Source organism: Aphidius gifuensis, linkage group LG5 (genome assembly GCF_014905175.1).
Source record: "Aphidius gifuensis isolate YNYX2018 linkage group LG5, ASM1490517v1, whole genome shotgun sequence".
NCBI lineage: Eukaryota > Metazoa > Arthropoda > Insecta > Hymenoptera > Braconidae > Aphidius > Aphidius gifuensis.
The window spans coordinates 18,045,551-18,073,148 of NC_057792.1; the positions used below are offsets into that span (position 1 = coordinate 18,045,551).

General features: G+C 25.0%; 2 protein-coding genes and 1 long non-coding RNA gene across 3 annotated transcripts in view; 1 reads left to right on the top strand and 2 right to left on the bottom strand.

Annotated features, from left to right (window-relative positions):
* LOC122858209 overlaps positions 1-27,598 on the bottom strand; it is a 124,481-nt gene that overhangs the window by 57,302 nt on the left and 39,581 nt on the right. The window contains exon 4 of the long non-coding RNA XR_006374285.1: positions 7,773-7,816. This is a non-coding gene — a long non-coding RNA (uncharacterized LOC122858209). The remainder of the gene's footprint in view (positions 1-7,772; positions 7,817-27,598) is intronic.
* The window catches only part of LOC122858144, a 72,758-nt gene that overhangs the window by 23,421 nt on the left and 21,739 nt on the right, over positions 1-27,598 (top strand). The window contains exons 2-3 of the mRNA XM_044160859.1: positions 20,772-20,968; positions 27,084-27,219. Of these exons, the coding sequence (XP_044016794.1) occupies positions 20,772-20,968; positions 27,084-27,219 (333 nt within the window). The remainder of the gene's footprint in view (positions 1-20,771; positions 20,969-27,083; positions 27,220-27,598) is intronic.
* On the bottom strand, positions 10,868-11,712 carry LOC122858185. Its single transcript, XM_044160918.1, has 3 exons — positions 11,587-11,712; positions 11,230-11,511; positions 10,868-11,065 (listed from the first exon to the last, which is right to left on the bottom strand). Exons 1-3 carry the CDS (start codon positions 11,638-11,640, stop codon positions 10,934-10,936), a joined length of 468 nt encoding a protein of 155 aa, XP_044016853.1. The 5' UTR covers positions 11,641-11,712; the 3' UTR covers positions 10,868-10,933.

Consider the following 27,598-nt stretch of genomic DNA (forward strand, 5'->3'; position numbering starts at 1 on the left):
ACGATTCCCCAAAGGATCCAACTGTTGGATGAGAAGAAATACATATACACATATATATAAAATTATATATAAATGTATTGGTGCACAACTAACAAAACTTGGACAACTTACCAACGAGTAAAGTCAAAGTATAAAGTAACCTATTCCACTCGAGTTATCACGCGACTTCAACTGTGTCATGTATCTGAAGATGTGTTTTCTTAATTAGGTCGTCTCTAAAGTATACTGAGTCTTCAACATTTTCTCATATATATTATACCACAAAATACCAGCTATTAATGGCAATGCTTAATTGAAAAAATTAATCAAAATAAAAAAAAGTAATCAACTTTGTTGTATTAAAAAAAAACAAATAAAAATACATAGAAATAATTTTTTTTAAATACTGTATTATAAATTAAGGGTCAAGTAATTTTTTCCTTTTTTTTTGTTTTTTGTATAAGGGATGGTGTAATTGCCAGAAATAATTTTGCTGGCCATGTTGTCCAATTAAGAGTATTTTCTCTCAGTAGTTTCTGTGTTATTTATAATACCTTAAAGATCATCAAGAATCAATTGCTTGAAACGGCAAATTGAATTACTTTTACTGTCTTTTGAAGAAATGCTTTATCAAGAATAATTGGAGAAAACGATAAAGTTTTGTCTAGTACATGAAATTGAAGACAATATATTGTATATAAACTTGCTTCAATGTCTATATAAACAAAATAAATTGTTATTTATTGAATGACAAATTTACAGTATATATAGTTTGATACAATGAAATTGTTATGTTCATATTATGCACAAGTTTCAACGATATCAAATTATATTATATATGAAAATTGTTCAGTCTACGAGTGCCAGAAATTGTGGTTGAAAACCAAATTTTCCAATTTAACTGTACCACAATCGAGATGAATACAAATTGCCAAAGTGGGAATACCCATAACCTACAATCACACTTCAATAAAAACTCAATTTCTTTTTTTTTTTTTACGTTGAGATAATGGAGAAAATACTAGTTCTATTACTCAGTATTATCTGATTAAAAAATAACGTATTTTAAAAGTTAATGGCTGTTTGATATTTGTATAAAATATTAGTCTATCCAAATGTGAATGTAAAAATAATATTTTTTTAATTTTCAATTAAAACGAAATAAGTCAATTTTATTTATTTTTTTTTTTCTTTGTTTTATATAACTCGAGAAGTAATTTATTTTAATTTAAAAATTGTATATTGTTTTTGAAGGTTGTTATTGATTTTAGATTTTTTTTCGTAGAATTTTAATATTATAGGGGTGGTCAGACATTTGTACACAAAGTATAGACATGTATGAATAGTATAGAACGATTGAGTCGCGTCTCATTGGCGTCAGTGAATCACACAATGCGACACTAAATTGAGCTGCAATCTGGAAAAAAGATAAAAGCTCTGTTCGTTTGTTAAACCGACAAACTGGCGGCAATTTTAGATGGAAGTTTCACTCGACTTGTGGTACATGCGGCTTGTAAAATGAAAAGAAAGGTAGTTGAAAATAGTTGGTGAAGCAGGAGTTACGATAGGGTGAATAGAGAAAAAAAAACAAACAAAAAAATTATTTAAAAAAAAAAAAAGGAACGGATGAGGAATGACTTATGCTTACGACGAATATCTAGTGCATACTTGCGTCGCTCTACGTGGCTTACAAGTGAAATAATAATGTGAAAAAAAAATAGAAAAAAAATATAAGACCAAAAAAAAAAAAAAATGAATACAAGTGAAATAAAATTTGAAAAAAAAAAATATTTTTTTTTCATTCTAAAGCACGTAGTAGAAGAGGCGCAAATTAATTAGTTAAATTTTTTATTTTTCATTATAAAGGTAGAAAACGTACAAAGCTTTTATAATTTTTTTTTTTTTTTCAAATATGTACTTTTTAAATGAAGGAATATTTTTGGTTTCGAAATATTTAATAAGTCGATATACTATTCACAATTTCTAATAACAATATTACTAATTATTTACCACGTTTATATATAGTAAAAAAAAAAAAATGAATATCAATGATTTATTACGTTTGTCTAGCTTTGATGTTAATAATGTATTTTCTTGTTAATTAAATTTATTCATGTTCGTAAATGATATATGTACGTGTTGATAAAGAGAACGCTCGATTGGTAAATGAGTGTGTGGCATATATTGGAGGAATAATTAATAAGAATCGATTAACTAGCTATACTCATACCCAAAAATTTTACATACACTCTGTGTGGTATATTATTTTTTGTTTTTGACACTTGGCTTTATGTACTATATGTATTTTTAACAAATACAAATATACACAAATATGAAAGTCATTTAAATTTATAAATTAATGACTATTTACTTTTTTATTTTTTTCACTTTTTCATAAACGAATATCGAGTTTATATATTTTAATTAACACACACACACATGGTGTAAATTATTTTGTGTTTGTAAACGTTCATTGGAAATGAGAGTTACAAATTTTTACGTAAAAAAATTTAACCAATGATTATTACTTTGTATTTATAATACGACCGATAAAATTGTCGACGTAATATGCTTTTTGGTAACAGACATCTTTAATAGGTATATTATTTTTTAATTGTTTTTTTCTTTTTCATCTGCAATATGGTTAAATTATTTATTGTGTTGTGATTTTTTTTTTTTTTTTGGTAGGGTGTAAAAATAGCAGGGGCAATCAAACGACTCAATCGAAGTTAAATAGAATTGTTTTTTTTTGTTTTTTAATAACAAGTGTAAAATGACATTAATTTTAATAATATCATTATCAATTTTTTTCATTCTATTGTAAAAACCTATTATTTTTGTAAATGATCTACTAAATTTAAAATAATGTTTTTTTTTTTTAAATAAACAAAAAAAGCTTTTTGATAAAATACGTGAAGAAAAAAAAACAAAAAAAAAGAAAACTATTGATTTCAACTGTATATTTTCAATTCAAATAATTTTTGTTTTCTTTTTTCAAACCTGAATTCTATGTTAACCGTATTTCACGATTTTGGCTTGGTTACTTGATATTTGTTTTTTTTTTTTTTATATATTTTCTTTTAATTTTTTTTTTTCTATTTCGTGTGTTCATGTCAATCCATGTCAGTCTGGCACGCACTCAAGCACGAAGATGCTACTGAAATCGTTGCAGATGCATGAACCACAATCTCATCCAATTTTTTATTTTTATTTGCCATAAACTTTTTTTAAAATTTTTTTTTGTTTTCTCTATTTCCAGCACACTCGCGTACACATACTTTTTGCCCATGCGAATGTAATGAAAAAAGAAAATGTGAAAATGGCTTTACTTCGTATTGCTCATACTTGATTATATTTCTCGAAATACTCTATTCATACACATACCAACATACACCAACACACACACATGCATAAAGTCAAATATACCCTCAACTTTTAATTGGTCTAACTTAATTGCTTGGCCATTTTTATTTCTATCATTTTTCATTTTTATAATTTTTTTCAAATCCAATATTTCATATAGTTTACTTTCAATTTTTCTAATTCCTAAATCAATTTTTTGTTAGTTGATTAATTACAGGTACTATCAATTTATCATAGTGGATATTTATTTTTTATTTTTTTTTTCTTTTACCAATAATGGAAAATTCAGAACATAAATAATCCAACAAATACGATGGCTTGTCTTATTTATTTATTTTTTTGTAGCAATGCTTGAAAAAGAATTTTAGTCAACGAATAGAAATACAATTTTTTTTTATATTTTTACCTTATCCAAATGGATTTTCGAAGTCTTTTGGAACCGCCTTTTTACTAAAGCCAAAAATAATTGTGGCAAAGAGCTTCAACAAAACAATCCATGCGAAAAACATGATTCCAAGTATTGACCGTGTAAACTTAAAGATATTTTTTTTATTTTTTTTATTTTTCTTGCGTTTTGTATTTTACGTTAACTCGTTTTTTTATTATTTCTTTTTTCTCTTTTTTCTAACCAATGACCATCACATTGACCTGACTTTGTAGAAAATAAACGAGCAAAATAGAAAAAGAAATTACACTCAATTCGAATTTTCTTTGTCACTCAATTCGTTTTTCTTACATCTTTGTGAAAGTAAAAAAAGCGCAGGGAGAAAAAAAATATATAAATTTGAAAAAAAAATAAAAAACTTTATGCTCTTTAGGTCACTAATGCTCTATACCTTGGCAATTTTGTTCAAAAAGAAGTCTCCACCGAATGCGAGAAGAACAAAGAAAAAAAAATTGTTAGCATCAATAGAGAAAAAGAAGTTGGCAGAACTTTGTAAACTGAAAACACAATGAATCATAAAATTTTCGATAAGAGGTTATGCACGTATACTTTGATATATATAAATGTGACTCTGGAAAAATTTTTATCGTCGTTTTTCAGATCATTTAACCATTTTGTCTGTTGGCCGTTAGCGAGATTCTTTAGCGTGTATAAATTTGAAAAAGATGAGTTACGAAATCGCTAAAGAGGTTGTGTTTCGAAAGATATCAACTTGATATATCATTGAAAAAAAAAAAAAACAGCACCAGAATACTAACAGTTGAAAAAACTAAATCATCTCTTACAGTGCAGTAACAATATCGATATATGTATTGGTTATTCTCCTGGGATATTTTTACTAAAACCCTTGGAAAAGATGATCTCCAGCTGTTGGTAGCTATACTAGAAAAAAAAAAAAAAAGAAAACCCCCAAGTTATATATGTTTTATATAGTTTTCCCGAGTGTATGAGTCTTCGCTTTCAAAAGTGATACGTGACGTCCATTGAAATTTTATTTCTTATATTATATTATTTTTATTTCACATATCTAAAACCAAAAAGCATTGCTATCAAATTTTACCCACTTCAGGCACTTTATATATACCACCCTATTGCTAGCAACTATAATCAAATCACTATCTTAAATTTTTTTTAACAATTTTTCTAAAATTTCATCGAAAAGTTCTATAAAAAAAATAAAATTCTCCACGGAGTTACGCCTTTTTAACTTTGAAATATTTTTTAAAAATACTTATGCCCTTTTTACATTAGAATAACAATGTGTAATAATATTTTTGAAACTATTTAAATTTTTAAATAGTATATCGAGTTGTGATGTGATTTTTCTTTTATTACGTCTGACCAAATATTGATTTTTCTACTTGCACGATAGATCTAAATTATTTCTAGTATAGCAAAGTTATATAAAATTCAATATGAATTCGAATAAAATTTTATTTTAACCTTTAGAAATTGTTTTTTGAAAAATATAGTGGTTTATTTTTTTGCTCAGACAATTCAATTAAAAAAAAAATATATTATCTCGACACCTTGTGAATTCTTAAATATTTTTTGTCATTCAAATAAATCAATTTAAATAAGTATTAATATTCAAAACAATACATATTGCGTGTAAATCATTTTGAAATACGGTTATGATGATAAAAGAATTTAAAAAAAAAATAAAAATTGTCTTATTTTTTTCAAATATTGAACTGGTAAATCAAAAGATATTTTTATAGACTCCATAAATTTTCATATAAAAATGAGTATCGCAGCGACCCAATGAGGGACATCATTTCATCTCTATTTTCAACGAGAATAATATATATATTTTGCACACATATAGGGGAAGAAGGTGAAAACGTGGCTTGGTGAAAACAGACAATGAGGGAAAAGAATAAATAAAAAAAAAAATAAAAGTTAAAAGCAAAAAAGACAAATGTAGAAAGATAGAAAATGATCTCTGGGGATTTGAAAGACCCTTATATTGCCTTGAACGTTGTACGCCTTTTCGACCCTACGGCTTTTATACTATTCGTACTTTTGCCTCTTGTCATTTTCATATGAAAAAGAAGAAATTGAGGGAGTTTGCGTATGTTGAGAGATGAATATTACGTCAGGTGGCACAAGTGAGAGAAAAAAAAAAAAAAAAAAACTCACTACGTGTCAAAAGAAGAGAAGGTATACAATGAAGAAAAGGTTACGAATTTAACATAATCCACGAAGGATCATTTGTGCCAGTACAAAGATACGACCGTAACGGTCTTGTCGCAAGATAAGATGAGCACATATATACAGAAAATTTCTGATTAAACTTTTGAGTCACGCTCGAGAGTTCCCGTGGTGGGCCATTCATTTTCTTTGTTATTTTTTTTATTTTGTCATTTTTTTTATTTCTCAAATCCACGGAAAATCACTTCATGTATACCCCCTCGTCTTTTTAATCACGTTTTATTGTCGTGGCTTGCAATCGAAATAGACAGTCGAAATAGCTTTCAATGTGAAACTTTATAAATTCACAAATAAAAAAAGTTCAATTCAATTTCAAAGTCTTCTTTACTTTATTTTATTATAAAGTATTTATTGATTTTTTTATTTATTTAATTTTAGTCATTTTTTTTTTTATGATTATAAAGTTATAGCTGGCTTTGAAAATAATAATTGTCGTCAATCACAACTGGACATTTAAAATCTTGGCAAAAGCATCAATGCTCATAAATCATTCAAACCTCGTTAAATCAACGTTAATAACAACTGATCTTTTATATATTCACATTTCTACAAAATAATGATAAAATAAAATGTAAAAATATATAATAACAGTACAATAGAAACCGAAAAAATCTTGATAATAAAAAAAAAAAAAAAGTAGAAATGAATGCGAATCAAATAAATTCGATACAGGAGGCATAAGAAGAAATTCAGAAAATTGGAAAGCATCCAAAGAGTGAATCGAAGTACCAAATCAGTCGTTGTAGAAAATCACTGAGGGTAGAGAGAATGAAAAGTCACAAATTGCCCATTGGAGCGATCCCAATTAGAGGCTGCACTTAACGTTAAGGATTTACGAGTAGAGACATAAAGAAATTTCAAAAAAAAAAATATTAACCCTAAATACAAAAATTGTACATGCAATTAATATATTATACCAAAAGTGTTGACATTAAACTCGTAAAATAAGCAATTAACAAAACCACATAATTAGGGTAAAAATCCTATTGTATTTCTTACGACAAAAACATTAAATTTAAATAAAATAAAAAATAAATAAACAATGGACCGAAATAAAGCTTGATGAAGAAAAAAAAAAAGGGTTCGTATATGGTTGGGTAATAAAGTGGAAAGGTGATAATCTCTTGATTTTATTTGTCCCTGGTGGATAATAGAAATGAAATTAGTGGACATTCATAGTTGAGAATCGCGAATGTTTAATGGCAACCACAGAGATCCTTTTGGTCCTTGCGAGAATAACACCACAAAATTTAGAATAACCACTGACAAATGTGAACTCGGCATTGCTCTCAACAACGAGCTTGTTTAAATGCTACGTAAAGCACGTTTTATTCTCACGATTGTGCATTCAAGTGCAATCACACTCATTCATGTATACAAATATTTTTTTTGTGATTTGCTTCATACTGACCCATTTCTTTGCACACGTAAGGTTAATCATCGTTGAGATTCAGTCATGCTTGTTTCTACACAAATTGTACACCATAACTTTTTTAATCGTATAAAAAATGAGGAAAAAATTTTTTCTAGAGGTGGAATTTAAAATTAAAATATTACGCTTATTGAGCTTGAATCAAAAGTTGATCCATGTACATTGTATAGCCACAACCAAATGCATAGTTGAGAAAATTGGGTGATGGAATTTTTCATAACGAAATAAAATAATTAACTAAATGCATAGTTAAAATGACTCGAAAATTTCATACAAAGTATGTACTTTGATTATTTAAAATTCAAAGTTAAATAAATTTTTAAAAAATGCTAAACTCACCCTTACTTGATGTCGTCAGTCTGTCTCATTAAAATCCATCGTATCTGTAACAAAAAATTTAAAACCATTTGTCAAATTAAAAAATACACTTAAATATATTAAAGTAAACATTTTAAAATAAATTTTATCAAGTATAAACGAAAATTAAATGAAAGACATATATATTTTACATTTATCATGTAAATAGACACTGGAAGATTAAATGTGATAATGATTATTATTCTAAAAACCAAGAATAACAACTTTAAAAGTTTAACGTTAATTCAGTGTGTGTGTGTCTCTGTGTAATAATGAAATTTGTATTTGTAAAGCTCTTTCCAAATAATTACAAAACGTAAATGTATAAACATTAACAATGTACAACAAATTTGTATACGTAATTTTGGAGCAACCAATTTTGAGCACCCTTGGTGTGTGTTGCTGCCACACCCATATTCATGACCGTTTCTCGTCCTCCAGAGAGAAGTTAAAACAAAAAAATAAAATAAAATAAAAAAACCAAAAATAGGGTTGAAATCTAGGTAGTACTATTCTCTCCCAAAATCAGAGAGAACGGAAAGAGATGAGTGTAGATATACAGCTTGCAAATACATCGAGTGATAAAGAGGGTCAGACGAGTCAGAGAGTAGAAGTCTTGTTAATTTATAGCACACGGACAAAATATTGTTACAACCACAGAGATTAGTATATATACACACCAGGCAGCATCCAAGCTGTCGCTGATTCAACGTTTATATTTCTGTCCAAGCCACAATCTCAACGTTCTTTCCTTCCTTTTTCAACAACTGAATCATTGCCATACACATATGTGACAAAATAATATTTAAAAAATGGATAATACTGTATGCAAAAAACTGAGGGTTCGTAGTTTCAAAATGATATATAAAAAACACAAAAAAAAAAAGTAAAATAAATATGAAAATTCCAACATTGGTGGATTTCGTGATTTTCATACAAAAAAAAAACAAAATGACAAAAACAATGAAATAAAATATAAAACACACAGAGGGATCCAACAAATATATATAAGTTTGTGATATGCCAGACGCTTGGTCAATTAGTTATCATCGGATATTACAGTATTTATTTATTCCCCTCATATTTATATATATATCATGAATCATATTTTATTTTTTAAATTTTTTATTTTCATTCGGTAACACATCTGGGACTAAAATAATGAAATATACATTTCATCAATACAATCGTGCATATATTTCATGATATTTATTTATGTATGGATTAAATTTTTTTTTTTATTTTTCACACATAACTTTTTTTTTTTTTTCATTTTTAATTAGAGAGCATTGCTTTGAAGTATAAAAAGCCAAAAAAAAAAAGCAATATTTATATAATAATTTAAATTAAAAAAATATGAATTGTAGAATGAAATTAATTTTAGCCATTCTGTTATAGTGAGGCAAGTATATGCGAGTATCATAATATCGATTGGCAGTAGGTTTAATTATATGCGTATGTATATACTGTATAATAATAATGATAATAAATTTGAAGAGTATAAACGTGTAGCAACAATGTCGCGAATGCACTGCGTGATATTATGTTATTATTATTATTGTGTTTATTCCCTCAGGGAAAGAGTGAAAGCTATAATGGTCGCCGCATGTTGCCAACGAAACTCGGGGTGGAGTACAACGGACCCTTGAGCTTTCTATGGCATTAATATATATTCATTTGACTAATGAAAAACAAGTGACTTCTGGTTGTTTGGTAATGTTGTTTGTTTTTTTTTTTTTCAATTTTTTGTTTTGGTATTTTTGTAACATGTATTTATGAAAATGGAAAATGAGACTTATTTTAAACTACTTGGGTGTTTCTTGTTTTCATAAAACTAAAAATATTATCACAATTAAGCTCAATTATTAATAATGATACGAAAAATTCTAATAAATTTTTTCTTTTTAATTTTTTTATATATTTTGCTGATTATCTTTGACCGCTGTTTATTCATTTTTATTTATATTTTTCATTAAAACTGCTTTTTAAAATGTTTATATATATTTTTTTTTTAAATACTTTTATAAAATTTCAATTACAAGATGTGACATGGCAAAAAAAAAAAAAAAAAAAAAAAAATTAAACAGCACAGTCATTGTTGTAAAAAAGTTTTATAAAAAATTTATGAAACAATTGATTTAAAAAAAAAAAGCAAAAAGCTTTTAGAAAAGTTTTTGTGATTGTTACAATGATCAAATGAATAAATCTTTGTTATTTTTTTTTTTTTGTTGTCTTGAGATTTACGATGATATTAACTTTATTTCAAAAGAAGAAAAATATAAAAAGATGTTTTTATTTATATTGTTATAAGAAATATTGTTTATAGAGTTGGTATCTATATTAAAATGGATTATAGGTAAATATTTTATCTGGTTTATTTAAGCATAAAAAGGTCATTGATCCCTGAGCGTATCAGAGTGAGAAAACGTTCCGGCATTTTACAGTGGTATAGAAGATAACGTTAGTCCAGTTGGGTATACGATACCCATGGGAACTTTCTACAAGCATGCCAATATATAGTAAACCCAGTGAGATAATGGCGAGAATCCAACTATTCTTGATATGCGTTCGTACAGTAATTCTCTATTTTCTCATGTTCATGTTGATCTTTACCACGATCTTCAGAATATTTTGTTAGTGAAAATTCATCTAGTGGATTATCATCATCCGTATTATTTTCTCCAGGTAAATAAAAGTATCATCAAGATATGAAAAAGCCACCCAGACAATATACAGTATTATCAAATCACAAAATAATACATACAACATTGAAATAATATAATGAAAAATTTATAGAAATAAAATGTAAAATGTATAGCATCACGTGCTGTTACATCGTCATTGAAAAATGTGATTGTTGAAAATATATGTACACTTGTAAAAATGACACGAACAATGAAACTGTATTGAATTTATTTTTTTTTCTTTTGAATCAAATTCAATGACAGCCTTCAATTTAAAAAATATTTTGCTGATGCAATTGTTTTTTTTTTTTTTCGATTCTTTTGTTCAAATCTTGCATGTGTTTATAACGACATTTGTTGACACTTGAATTTTCATAAAAAATACGAAAAAAATAATTTAAAATATTTAGTTTAATTAAATTTACAATCAATTTTAAATTAAGAAAAATAGCTGTTTTATTACTCTGTTATTTTGATACAAGTATTTAAATTATTTTGATTTTCTGCGACTGAAGTATCGTATGAGTTACGTTTATTCTGGCAACATTCATTGAATTCTATTAAAAATGCTTCTTTTCCATTTGACATTACCTGTAAAATTTAAAATACATTATTGCCTGATTAACTAACTAAATCATTAGAAATAATTTCGAAATTATTATCAAACTAATTAAAAATTATTATAACTTTTGAATAAATATTTTATTATAATATAATTAAATATTAACTTCAAGTTATAATTAAAATTAAATTACCTTATCTGATGATTTTAAATTATCACGTGCATCAGAGTAACACGTTGATAATTCAGTCTTGACTTTTCGATTGCTCAGATAAATTTTTTCAATTGCCTTTAACACACAATCAGATTGTTTTTTATTCTTCTCAATTTTTAATTTATTTATAAATTTAAGAGTTGATTGAAAACCAGATGACACTTCCTGAAGATGATCCGCATATTGAGCATCTAATTTTTCTTTAATTATTGTCAGATGATTATCATTTTCGTCATCACTAGATGTTGCTGGTAATGCAATCTATAAAATTAATTTTATATTTTTTATACTTGTTATAACTATAATAAAGTTTATAATTAAAAAAAAATTACTTACGACAATTGTAATACTAATGAGTATTGAGCATAGCAAAAATATTTGACTCGTCATTGTTGAATTGTTATCGTTACTGGAATAGTTTTAACACTGTATAAAAAAAATTCAACGACGACAATATTTATATCTTTAACTTGACAAAAGAACCGGATGATAATTTGTTTAAATAAAACTAAATTTCAATAAATTATACATGTGTATATTTTATTAAATTTGTTTAACATTATTAAATTCATATGTAATGTTAATAAAATTTATTCAGCTTTATCTTGTCTCGTAAATTTAAATTTATAATTTACTTTTATTTCTAATAATACTGAAGTATTTGTTTAAATATATAGAAGAAAAAAAAACAGCTGAAATGACTATTCACATTTTTATAAATGATGTTTACACAATTGTTTGATAAAAAAGTCTGATGATATATTTTTAAAACTCAACTTTAATTACTCATTTTTAATTTAGCCGTAAATAATAAAAAAAAAAATTAAAAAAAAAGATCTATACATTCTTTATGAGTATTTTTTTTTGAATTTTTTCTTACAGCAAACATTAATGGAAGTCTTAATTATGTAGATAACTTTACATTATAATACCTTCCTCTCGAGAAAATCTCATGCAAATGAATTTACATTGCACAAATTTCCATTAACTAACCACAATATTATTCTCAATGGATTAAAATATTCAATCACAATGATCTGATTCAACTAAAAATAAAATTAGAAAAACAATAAAAAAAAAAAAAAAAAGTAATTTCCGAGGTTAAATTATCATGATTAATAGCCGCATCTGGTTAGTTGAAATTTTTGGCACAGCTGTTAGACACTTGGTGCCGATCAGCCAGTCTAATCGATCAACCAGTTTAAGTAACAATTCAAAAACTTTTAATCTTTTTGCAAGACTAAAAATTTTATTTAAAAACTCATTTTTCAATATAATTTTATATATTTTTTATAATCCTATTATATTGAAATATAAATTTAATTTTATGTGACATGTCTGATGTAACGTTGACCATTTTCACTTTGAAAATTATTATTTTGCCAATCTCATTGATTATTCTCGAAGCATTTATTTATTTTTTTTTTTTTCTTTTAAATAATACGATATATATTCTATTCTACACATACATATACACACATTCCATGAATGCAATCTCTATGCATACCCTACGAAGAATAAAAAACTTTTCGATTTCACGATCGTGCGGTCTTTGATACGATTGGCTTCAAGTCACTTGGTGCAAATATTATTGAAAATAAAAAGTAAATACTTCAATATAAATATTTTTCATTTTTACATTTTTTTTGCGTCTTTTTAGTACCAATATTTAAGGGGCGTATGTGACTGTAGCAATCACAAATGTACGTGTTATTACGTGTTGTTTATATAGGCTAAAAAAAAATATAAAAATCTTGACCAACTTGCATCAATATACGAAATAAAATCAAACCCACAAACATAAAAAAAATAAAACAATGAAAAATACCGTATATCGAGAATCGGATCTACCTAAATAAAAAGAAAAAAAAAAAAAAAAAAAGTAATCTTCTTGATAGGCGAGACTCTTGTGACACATTGAACGAGAACGAGGAGAAACAAAATCCACAAATTTACGACAATTGTGGACTGTGGTATAGAAAATTTTATATATATTTTTATACTTGTGTTTTTATTTTACCACAATTGCAAAAAATAACCGAGAGGTATAGGGCAAGCAGGTTATTTCACACAAGTACCAATACTATCCAATCACCAATATTCGACGTCAATATCAAAACAGTAAATTCTTGTTTTACGTATAAATTTTATTGTACTTTTTTTTTCTTTAATAAACAAAACTATATTATTTAATATGTGCATGTTTAATACAAACATTTTTTAATTTAGTAATAATAGAAAAAAAAGTAATATCACGCAAAAAAGCTTTAGCAGATTGTAAATCAGTTATGTTTAATTTTAACGATAAAAAAAAAAAAAAAAATTCAATCAATCATCAAAGTAAGCATGTGTACAAGAGCAAAGTTTATAAACCTTCAAAGTATTCCCTTCAACACATTCAACTTGTTTTTATTTCTCCAATAAATCATGAGTGTCTAATTTCATAAAATTTCATAGAAAAAAAAAATAAAAAAAGCTACAATGATTGTAATTGGAAGAAAGATAAAAAAAAAAAAAATATATAAACAATTTTGATAATCAAAAGGTGTTGAGAAACTAAAAATAAAGTATCACTTTTGTTGGATAAAATAAAATAGTAAAAAAAAAATTAACAACAGTTTATATGTTTTTGGGATTGTAGGTTGTTAGTAGTTATAATTGCAAAGCTATTTCAACTTGATAGGAAGATGGTAGTTGAAGTAGATGTGATGTTCATAGCCAAAACCTTGAGGATACGACGTGCTTGCACGTACAAAGCTTGATAATATAGGTTCTAGATAGACCATCATGACTTTGGCCCGGATGTTTACCAGTTAATGGATAAACAAGACAAACTGAAATTGTCTATAAGTGATTATAATATAACTCTTTAAAAAAAGACAAAAAATATATTAATAAAATTCTTCGTAACGTAATGAGATTTTTGATAATAGTTTTTGTTTTTTACAATAGAATTTTCTGATTAGTTTTATAAACAAAAAAAATATTTATCTTTATGTCTTTTAAAAAAGAAAACAAACAAAAAAAGAACAAAAAAAAACAGTCATCTAATTTATTAATTTTAAGAATTAAATTTTCTTTAAAAAAAAAAAAAATATATTCACTGTACTTTGATTAAAATATAAATAAATATATTTTTTATTATTATTAAAAAGACATTTTAAATTTAAAAAATCTATATAAACATAAATACAGAATGTCTATGTATTTCCAGCAAAAAAAAAAAAAAAATCACTATATTTTTTAGTAAAATGAAACTGTCACGACAACAATAGGTGGCATTTAAAGTCCTCGAGGTTGAGAGGACCATAGTATCGCCGTCGGGCACGACTATGAATATTTGAATTTCATTTCCGATTCAAAGTATTCGAGTAAACCCCACACTGAATTTATCCTCCCTTTCTACCTCCCACTTTCTAGTCAAGTGTGATATCGTATATGTTATATTAGTTTGAATTTTTATTCATTTTTTTTTTTCTTTCTTCTTCTATTTTACTTCTCGTGTCTTATCTTGAAAGTGCAAAAAAAAAAATAAAAAAAAAAAAAAACAAAGGCACATGCCATGAATAAATTCTTACGCATACTCTTATCATCAATTCTGCAGGCAATACTATTTATTTTTTTGTTATTTTAAAAATATTTAAAAAAAAAAAAAAATTATAAATAGGATATGAAATATGTGTGTGGGAAGCAAGTTTCTGTAATTCAAAAGAAAATTGCTCAAGCCGATAATATCAGGAAGAAAAAGTTTTTAAAATAAAGAAAAAATAAATGAAAAAAAAATATTTTATTATTGTAATATTGCATGTATACTGAGCTGAAAGTTTCATGATACATTGCATCAAGCCGGTAATTAAAACTAGTACGCGGACGTGAACCGGATAACGAACGATGATGGCAAGTAATAACAGTAATGCGCATCAAGAGTATATAAAGGAAGACAAGAGAGTCAAGGTGATAATGAAGGTAGAGCTTGCATCCTCAGCAATGAAACATTTACCTATTCTTTACTTGTTATACACTTTTATTCTGAAATATATTTTCAACAATGTATTTTGTATTTAATTAACAACATTAATATTTATAAATATATTTTTATTATTTTTAAACATGATACAGTCTAATAAACATCAATAAATTTATTCTATCAAAATATATATAAATTAATCATTATAATTTATCACACAAAATAATATTCCAGTTGAAAATAACTTAGGGGGTATTTGATGTATGTGCTTTTGTTATTAATTTGTCATAAAATCAATTGTATATTTTTTTTTTTTAATTTCATATAATATTATTCATTTGTGGTAATTAATTTTATGTAGGTATATTAAATTCATATTACTATTCAGTATTTATTAAATGAAATATTTAAAAAAAAAAAAAATTAATATATGCAATTATTTAACACTGCTATAAATTTTGTATATTATTTTTTTTGTTTAGATTTTAATAACGAAATTTTATTTTGATAGATAGAGTTATTTTAATGAAAAACTTGAGAAAAAAAAAAAACAAACAAATTAGCTATAAAAATGAGTTTACATTTATAATCAACAACCATGAATAAAGTTTATATATTATTTTGAAATTTATCTGTGTACATATATAGAGAGTATAGAAGGAGTAGTAAATTGAGTGTCTCAAAGAGTTTTACTTTAAAACTTTCTGAAAGAGCAAAAAGATGATTATTAGGCCAGCGTCTCATTAGTTACCATGATAGGTCTACAACTATTTTCCAAGCTTTAAATATTAGCATTAAACTTCAACGTGGATGAAACATTAATTTACTATCACTTTATCTCAAATAACTTCAAATCTTATCATGAATATATTTTTCAATTTATTTATCAATTAATGAGCTTTTCTTTGTATATTTTAAAGCATCAAGCCACTGTCCAGATATTAAGTTTTAAGAAAACAATGCGACCATAAAAATATAAACTTTCCACATGAAAAAAAATTAAAATAACTTATGCTTTATAAAGAATTGAAAATACAAAGTTTTTAGTATAACAAATAGTTATAGAATATATAAACAGCTGTGTCAACTAACACTGCTATATAAATTTAGTCAATCTACTATATAATTTATATAAATATATGTGTAAATTATTTGTAATTTACATGTAAATATAATCATATGATCATATCTATACAGTAAAACATATTTTGAATATAAATTAAATTTGATCATGCTCGAAAATTTTGTAAACAATGTTTTGATATAAAATACATTTACGTATAGATATAGATTACATATGTGAAAGTATCATTACGAACCAAATCTACAACTATCAATGAATCATCATTGTGACAACATATGCGACAAGGAAACATTGTTGGGTCAAACGAACCATCTAACCAACTATCAATGTATGTAAACATACGAGGATCGTCAAACAAGCAAGTATCTTTCTATCTCTCTTGTTTAGTCTTTCGAAAATCTCATTCAATGTAATCCTCGCTTCAGTTGCAAGTTTCAGGTAACATGATGGTAACAAAATCATGCAAGCAAGCCAAACTTTGAAATCGAAAAGCTGAATTACCAGGAAAAGCATTAACTAACCTACACATATATATATATATATATATATATATATATTATGTATTTTACTATAGTACATATGGGTTGTCATATAACCAAGTCAAGAATAATAAAATTCAATGTGTGCATATGATCGGCATCAAATGGTTCTAATTTTTATTAAAACTTTTAATTAACAACAACGAGTTGTAAATTAAAGTTTTAATATAATTGACTATATTATATTCAAAATTTAATAGTACTATATAAATATATATAATTTTATTTTTCAATTATATAATATATTATTTTAAATTTTTTCCAACAAAAAATATATTTTAAATAATTTACATTTTGTTTTTGCAACATTTAATCTTTTGTTTTTTTAAATTCTATTATCATTTATCTATGTGGGTGTTATCTTAAATTTAATTAATTCAAAGTCTTGTTGTCTTTGTATACAATATTACTATACTATATCAACCTTGAAAATTAAACTTATGATAAATTGAATTCTATTATCAATTTTCAAGAGGTTAGATTTTGTTGATAAATTTGTATATTTGTTTGATGTATTCATCAATCAAATATATATAACAATAACTGCAGCAACTAAACAATATTAAATCATTGAATTTGTGGCATATATTTATATATATTTGTGTGTGAATAGAATATATATACATGAAGATGTAGAGACAGCAAAGGTTCATTACGCCAAGTGAACGACGAGTTTTAGTAAATTGAAACAGCATGATGGAACATATGTATACGATTGCAAACGAAGCTTACTTTGAAGCACATTGTATAAGCATGTATTTACCTATTTTCTAAGAAGGAAGTCTAAAATAGTTTTCAAGGTATATACGCGTTCCCTTTAGCAATCGTGACTCATCCACATTCAAGACATTTAGATATACACTCGTCTAGCAAGCTACAGTAATTTTGGATAAGTAAAATGATTAGTGATGTGCTGTGTCTTTATAAACAACACAATAATTAATTTTTTTTATTTCCTTTTATATATTTTATAACATGCTACAACTTGATGAAATATATAAAATAATTATTCAAACAGCAAGTATCAAAAACTTGTTTCAGTTTAAACATCATGACGTTTAAATAATTTTTTTTTTATTTTACAAATTACTCTAATTAATGCTAGGTATATTTTACCTGTTTTATTTTTAAATAAATTTAATGTAATTTATTGTTATTATTATAATCAATAATAATTATTTTTTGATAGACACACTTTTTTATTTCAAGTTGCATAATAAGCACGAGACTTTCATAGTAATGTACCACACTACAATAGAATTTTTTTTTTTTTATTTCTTTTTCTGCAAGCTTTTAACCATAAATATTTTACCTTAAAACCATTTATTGTACTCTAGGCTACCACTATTCAACCGTGCTGTTACCTAGTTTTTCTTTTTCTGCTTTTTATTCAGTTTTTTTTTTTTTCTTTTTCTTTTGGGTTCGCCATCTCGGAGTTTCTAGGTTTAGCTCTGCCATTTATGTTCTTTCATTCTATTGTCCATCGAATATAGAAAAAGATAGAATATATCTTTGACACAGAAAAAGTAGATATAAAAAATTCAAAGAAATAAAACCTTTCAAACAATCAGAATCTTCGATTTATGCACATCAAAACTATTTTGTATAGAATGTACAATAAAAATTTACTACTCAACCAGATCGTGTATTTTGAAATAATAAATTTTTTATTTTTCAATTTAAAAATATGTGTGTAACTTGTTTATTTTTTGGAGATTTATTTTGTCAATTGTACTTGATAATATAATTGAATTTATATAAAAATATTAAAGCTTAATTAATTTCGAAAATATGAAATAATAATTGAATTTTTGTATTTGAATTTTATGAAACTAGGAAGAATAATAACAAAAATAAAAAAAAAAAAATAATAAACATGAACATGTAAAATAACATGATGAGAATAAAAAAGTGGGCGTGATGACGCAAAACATACCCGAAGTGGTAATGCCCGATGGATTATGACCAAACGATAAATTAGTGGTAATACAATTCATGTGAGTTGAGAGCACGAGAAAATACTGATATAGAAGTCGGGGTATATATGTTTCGAACAGGCGAAAATGTTGCTCGACTGCGTTAACGTACCACCGTATAATTCAATTTTGCGCTACTATTCATCCCTTCTATATTTCTCTATTCTCGTTCGTTTTCCATGCTTGGCCACCTACTACCATGACCTCATTATATAACTCAATGTTATTTAATACATAGAAATATAATTTTTATTTTATCATGCATACAACAAATGAATATTACATTGTTGTGTTATTTTAAAACAAAAGCCATGTTATTATTAACATTTCACATATATATGTTTTTTTTTTTTTAATTATATATTGTATTAACAATAAAAAAAAAAATGCTATTTATTTAAATGACACTGTAAATTGTTGTATGAAAATGTTACTGATACTCTATAATTTTTTATATTTAATCATTAAATAAAAACATTTTATCAACAAAAGTTTACAGTTTTTGAAGTTTATCGAAAAAAAAAAAAATTATAATGAACTGAGAATAATGTTTTTTTTTGTAAAACAAAATAAATAACTTTGGAAAAAGTTTCTCGAAAATGGGAATTCAATATTTCTATAGTGTTTTTACTTTTTATTGGAAAAAAAAATATTAAAAGTATAATTCAGATTGATAAAATCAAAGAAAATTCTTCGAAAAAAATAACTAATGATTCTGGAAATAAAAAGATTTACAAAACAGAGAAATTTTTTTTTTTCTTTTATTTAAATAATGCGCAAATTTGTATACAACAAAAAATAAAGTAAAAGAAAAATTAAAATAGAATAATGAATCTATGAAAAAGGGAGAAAAAAAAATCCTTAATAGTGTAAATGCATGATTTTGATTTTTGTGATAAAAAATTTGTCGTGTCAGACAAGAGGGTAAAAAAAAAAATGAAATAAAATTCAAGAAAATATAAAAAAGAAAGATAGGTCAGCAACGTGAAATCGTAAAATGTTGAACTCTTTAGAGACAGCCTTATACAAAACTAAAAGTTCAAGCTATTCAGTATCTCTGACATAAAACAAGAAATTTACCCTGGACCCAGTGGCACCACACAGGAAATCAAAAAAGATAGTGAACGAGAAACATTCGACGAAAGACTTTTTTCCCTTCCTATATATTTTTTTTTTTAAATATCTATATATTTAATTTTTTTTTTATACAACGGTATATGTCAGCTGAATGTCGAGTATAACACACAGTGATTTGTAGATTTTTTTTACCACATTTTGCTTTTACTGATAGTGAATAAAATACCTCAAGATTGTAAAGGTACAAAAAAAAAAAATTCCAGAATAATTGAAGTTGAATTTTAAATTTTACGAAAAAAAATATAAAATAGTTGAGATTTACATCAAAAATTTAAATTTATTTTTATTTTTCATTTTATAGTAGTGTCTCTGTGTGTGAACCAGGTGTAAAAGGCACTTTGTACCTTTTTGAAATTTCAAATGCCAAAGCAATAAAAAATTCAATGTATATATTCAAGGTATAATGCAAGTTTGAATCGAAAGAGACATCACGAAATTGCGGGTGTACGCCCGGAAGATGTCTAGAAAGGCATCACTTTGAACCGGAAACAGATGCCAATGACGTAGTCATTGTCGTAACCCTATACTCCTTGTCAAGTGATCTTCCATCGTATACATGTCAAGACAAAATGTTGCCAGTTGAATCCATTGAAGTTTGAATTTTCCATTTACAATTCATCCTAATATATTGGATATCAAACTATTGATACACACATATATGAATTTTTTTCTATTTTTTTTTTTCTACAAATTGTATATAAATATTTTATACAATAAATCACGCTCAATGATTCGTAAAATATATTACTTTTTATCATTACAATTTTTTTTTTTTTTTGTAAAAGCAAATTTTTTTAATATTTAATTTAATTTTACAGATATAAAAGTTGAAGCAAGAGTACCAAAAGAAGCTGAACTTGGTGGTATGATAGATATGAAATGTGATTGGGAAATTTATGGTGGAAAAAGTCTTTATTCAGTCAAATGGTATAAAGATGGTCACGAATTTTTTCGTTATGTGCCAGATAATCATCCGAGAATTCAAACATTTCCACAGCCAGGAATTAAACTTGAGGTGAGTTACTATTCAAAGTATATATAATAAAAATGATTATCATTTTAATTGAATTTTTATAATAAACTTTAAATCTTTTTATTGGTAATAATCAAAATTTTAAATTGTCATTTCAATTTATATATTTTTTTTTAAAATTAATTCAATGTGGTTGTTGATAAAAATATTAAGGTCAAATATATTTTTTATTTTAACTTTTATATTACCATTCATTGAATTCACATTCAATATTTTATTATTTTTTCATTATTAAAAATTCTATTAAAATATACTAGATAATTTTTGTTTATCTGCTACTCCAATTGAGACATGCAGACAAATTATTTTTGTAATATTTTTCTTTTAAATTTTTATTTCATTCATTTGCTCACTTGCAAAGCTACAACTTGAAGTGATCCTCGTGCGAATGAAAAACGAAATTTTTTAAACCTTTTGAATTGAAAGCAACCATGCAAAAAATTACTCGGTACATTTGCCTTTAGAATACAAGCAAAAAAAAAATTTAATAGATTTGTTGATTTGTTTTATTTTTTATAAAACTTAGTAAAAAAAAAAAAAAATGCCATCATTAATATCAATTAATTTTTTCATTTGAATTTTATAAACAGACTGTAATTAATATAATTACCCTGTGTTATTAAAAATGAAAAAAATTGTAATTATTTTTTTCTCCATTCTATAAAGTCAAAAATTAAAAAATACAGAGTAATTTTTTTTATTTTTTTTACATAAAAAAAATAGATAATTATCTTCTGAAATTAAAACTCTTAATTGATTACCTCAGAGAGTGATAAAAACATAAAACGACAGACTGCACTCTTTAATAATAGTTAAAAAAAAAAAGTTGTAATTATTTTTAATAACTGAACTTTAATAATGTAATTATTAATAATATTTTTCAATTTTTTTTTTATATATAATCTAGATTTATTTTAAATTTTTTCTACTATTAATATAAATTTAAATAGTAAGAAAAATAGAAGAAAAAATAAAAACAAAAATTGAGCTAGATCACTTGAATGCACACACACAATCCGATTTGTAGAATTTTGTTAAATGGCATTTTTCAAAGTAGCCACATGAAAAGATAAAAGTACTATTCTCAGTGGACGATATCTTCTCAAACACTTTGCTACAACTACATATATACTCAATGCATCCCGCACAAAATCACAAGACAATCAATCTTACTATTTTTTTTCTCCTCAATTTCGTACTGCACCCGCACATTTTCTCAGTTTTTTTTTTATCTATTTTATTTTCATTCTTTGCTCACTCTTAATCTTTCAACTATTTTTTTATTTTGTTTTTAACATGTATTTTTTATTTATAAATTTTACTTGTAAAAGAAATAAATAAATAAATAAAAATAGATTAAAAAAATACATAAAACTTTTTAGTTAATTCTATTTTTTATCAAATAGAAAAATTATTTAGATAATATTTTAATAATAATATATTTAAAAAAATGAAATTTTGAATTGACGATAAAATGTATGATTGAAGTTTTTAGATATATAGAGAACAATGAATCGGCAATATTACCTGGTACCTGAGGATGTTCATTTCCTCGAGGGAAATACTATAGAATGAGAATAGCCAATGAAAGTTACGAGGGTTCTTAAACGAAAAGAACTATTTTTACCACGATCATCTTTTCCATCAGCATCTTTTCTTTCACACAGCACACACACACACAAATTTTTTCTATTGCCCTATATTTTTTTTTTTTATCTTTATTCTCAGAACGGTGAAATACATCGCTATACTCTCTCGGGCTTTAGAGATACCAAAACGTGCACGGGTACAAGCGTCATCGCAATCCTAAGGGATAATGAAGAAAATGGCGGAAAATGTGAGGATGAATGAAGAGTAAAAAGAAATAAAAAAAAAGCTTAAAGCAGACAGACAGTTAAATCCTCCTCTGAATTCAAAATTATTTCATAAATAGTAAAAAAAAAAAAACAAGTTTAAATCAATAAAAAAATTGGTGTAATATTTAATTCAAAATTTTTATGTAAATAAATATTAATAAATAAAAAAAACAATGTATCATAATCGATAAATTTAACTGGATAAAAAAAAAATATTATTAATAAATTTTTTACTCGATTTTCAATTGCCGGAAAAGCCACTTAGAGTAAAAATTGTTTTTTTTTTTTCTCTTATTTTAAAAAACTTAATTGCTTTTTTTTACTGCTATTTTCTTGGTTGGAAGCCTTGAGAGAGAAAAAAAAATTAAATATAAAAATAATAAAAAAAAAAAAAAAAAGCTTTACTGTAAAAAGCCGAGTAATTTTCTCGCCGTAATAATCTAAAAGCGTCTTGCTGTGCGCAACCACTTCGTAAGATACACTAGATTACTTTTACCACCTATGTCGATAACAAAAAAAAAAAAAAACATATTTTTTTGTATCGCATGTGTAGGCCTTCATGATTTATTTTAGCACATCTCATATATCGTCAAAAAAAGATATTATTTTTTAGAATTAAATTTTATAAATTGATATTTTTCAATGATAAATAATTTTTATTTAAAATCAATTTAAGTGAATAAAAAAGAATAATTTGAAAGTGAGTGTATGTCACATCAATGATATAAATAACTTGAACATATAGCTGAATTGAACTCTGAAAATGAAGGTTCATACTCAGCGGAAATAAAAGTTTTTCTCATATATAGTACTACAAAATCACTATCATTCTTGAATATGACATAAAGTACTGATTCAATTTTTAAATATTTTACCATCAAATATTTACTCATGTTCAAACTTGTATTACAAACTTGTCAGCAATGAAAGAAATAATTTTTTTTATATAAAAAAAAAATAATATAATAAATAAACAAAACTTTATTCAAAAAAAAAATACTATTTAATTTATAATTTATATTTTTTTTCGAATTATTCAATTGAATCGACTGTCACGTATGTTTTTTTTTTTAAATTCTTTTTCTTCATTTTTAAACTGATGAATAAGTTTGAAAAAATAACAATATATATTATACATGTATACTAAAATTGGATAACTTTTTATACTTTTGTGCAGTGAATATATCGTACTAAACATATATTACATTTTCACAAAATATATATCTCAGTTACGTTGAACCTGTCGACAAAACTATTCCCCTTCATCTTGAACGTGTGCTCGATGGTATGTAAGAGTTTTTTTTTTTTTTTAAACATATATTAGGTACTTTTGGCACGATAAAAGTCTTTTGACCATTTTAAAACTGACAAAATTTACGAAGATCATCGGTCACACGAGAATTGCACTCTAAGAAAAATCCTAAATGGAGTTATAAAAATAAAATTCATATATTTATGTAGATAAATTTTAAATTAAATTACCAAATAAAATCAAAACTCGAAAAGATAATAAATGGTATTTTTTTATCATATATAATAAAATAGTAGATTTTCAATTTTTAAATTTATTTTCATCATTGAAATTATTTTTAATCCCTTCCACGAGAATATTCTATCATATTTATAAATTTTCAAAACGAAAAATCCTGTCTTTTCGAAATGAAAAAAAAAATAAACAAAGAAATAATAATAATAAATTCAAGCACTCCTCAATTTTAGATGGCTCTCTTGTCTTCGGTCATACATAGTTTTTACATGAATGCACAAAACCGGATTCAAATGCATCAGAAACTTTTCGCCCCGATAAATAATGCATATTTATTCCTCGAAAAATGAAATTGAAAATGAAAAAAAAAAAAAAACCACTCTACTGTTTTCAATATGACAATATCAAACAATACACTGAGAAAAAAAAATAACAATTTTTACTATGCTAGCAGGGTAATCGTCGGGTAAAACTCGATTTTGGGGTTTTTTCATGTTCTGATATATAAAAATTATTGTTTAGATTATATAAATTACTTTGCAGCACAGTAAAAATTGGGATATGCCAGGGTAGTATTTATTGGTATAACAAATATTGATAAGCTTAATACAATTATTACAGTTTTATTCAAATAAAATACTGAGCTTTGGATTTTTTTATTGTTGAACACTAAACATTACTCTGCAGCATGGTAAAATTCAACCCTCGGTAATCTTCGGCGCTGTTCGATAATTATCGTGTCAGGCTTTTGTTATTTTTTGTTGTGTGAGACGCACATTTAGGTATTTGTACGTCCAACGGTCTAACGGCCTCCGTAATTATACATAATATTGATATTAATTAATTCAAGTGAATAAAAAAGTGCAGTTATCTAAGAAAAATCTACGACTTAATTTGAGTACTTTTACTCGCTAATTATTTATAGATATCACTAGTGAAATGGAAGTGTGAACATAATTTGTGTGCAGTTTTCATTTGTTTATCGTGAATTTGATAGCAGTGAGGATGGTCAATTTTTATATTATAAACAATATTTTAATGGAAACATCCACACAATATTATTTTATAACAAAAAATTATTAGCTGTATATTTTAAGCATTATGAAGTTAATAAAAATTTTGTCGTGAAAATTTAGATTTGAATAAAATATATAATTATAAGTTAACATATATAACACAAAACACCAAATACAGAATTTATTGTTAAAAATTGATATAAAAATACATTAAATAAAAATTTTATTTTGAGTATCGTTATTTAATTTCCCTTTCATTTATTTTTTAAGCAATATTTAAAAAAAGATAATATATTTGGAATTTTTATTAATTCAAATAATAAAAATTGTTGGTAATACATCAAACTTTACTTATCGACACTATATTTTTTAGTGTGTATGTATAGTTAAAATTACTGTGCTTGGCATGGTAATTTTTGTCCAGCCGAAATACAAAATTAAATGGCACGAAGGGTAAAAATTATTGTTCCCATTGTAATATATGTTAAACTTACAAAATACCCGGCCTTTACTACGCAGCACAGTAATTTTTATTTGATTTTAGTTGTAAAAATTGTTATTTTTTTTTCTCAGTGTAGTTTAAAATTCAATCATATATGCTGAAAACAAACAACACAGAAACTATTAAATTTTAAATGTATAATAAATTTATGATATTACATAATAAAATAGTTTTGATAACATAAAAATAATTTTGACATGTATAATATTAGTTTAAAACTTTTGAAAATTAAACTGTGTTAAATATTATTATTTTTTTTTTTTTTTTGAAAAAGTTATTATTTTTATAACCCTATCATGTGATTATATAACCAAAGGAATAAAACGCTATATCATTGTATTTTATTCGTCAACTAACCAAGTACTTGCATTATATACCAAAGACATTGTATTTTGTGAATTTCAGAATAGCAAAACTTTGTCATGTAAAATGAGTAGTTTTAGGATGTAAGATAGAGGATGGGCAAGAAGCCAACAAAGTAATTTAATAAGAACATTCGTACGAGTTTGATGATGAAAACCTGCATGTTTTGATATGCATACGCGACATTACAATTGTAACTGTGGTTTATTAATTACAAGTAACACATACACACACATGATAGATGTATAAAACTTTCAATTTTCATCTATTTAACATTACATTTGTAACGATAAATTAACATTTGTGGTTAATGTGGATTAATTAAAATTTTACTACATCATTTCTAATGTTGAAAAACTTTTGAATGCTATAAAGCCAAGCCACCCAGCAACAATTGTTGTTGTTTTTTTTTTTAAATTGATCTGCTAAATATGCTAAAAAATATGGCTTTTTTTATTTCGACATAATTTTATTTAACAATATTGGAGTGGCTGTTTTTTTTTTTTATTATTAAACTTATATTCGAGTCACGATATTTGCCAAAAGGATCCAAAGTGGTAACAAGATATACATTGGTGAAAACAATGTAAACAATTTGATCATTGAAAATTTTATTTTTTCATCTCACATGGGAATTTTAAAATATATAAACGTATATTGAATTATAATAACCTGATATTTTATACAATATTTAAAATAGTTTTTAGTATAAAAAAAAAAAAAAAAAAAAGTTGATATAATTTTAAATATTGTAAATAGATGAAAAATTTTCAATTTAAATTTTTTCTACAAATTGACAATTATGAATCAAGTATTTTTCCATTAAATTATCGATAAATATTAAATTATATTCTTGTTTTATTTTTTTTTACAGAAAATATCAAGTAGAGAAAATTCAATTCGATTAATGGATCTTTCATTTACAAGTACTGGTCAATATAAATGTGAAGTATCAACTGAAGGACCAGCTTTTGCAACGTCATTTAAAACTGGAAATTTTACTGTCATATGTAAGTATTATTTTTTCTATTATATTTAATAAAAGAATTCGTTTTATTTATTTTTTAAAAAGATACAAAATACCAGCTATAAAACAAGTAAAATTTCCTTGAAAAATAAATAATTAAATAGATAGATCTTCCTAATATAAAAAGGACAAACATCATCGGTCTTCCGAACATTTGATTGGTCATTGTTTTTTTCTCACTTACTCTCATACAAATTTCTTTGTTTGCCTTTTTCTATTATTTTTTTATTTATTTCGTTAGCAACGAAAAAACAACAAAAAAAAGCGAGTAAACAAAATTTTTTTTGATATTTTTTTTTTTTAAATTGACATATTAAGCTAGCACAACTTTTTTAATAATTATTAGATCTTGATGCAATTGA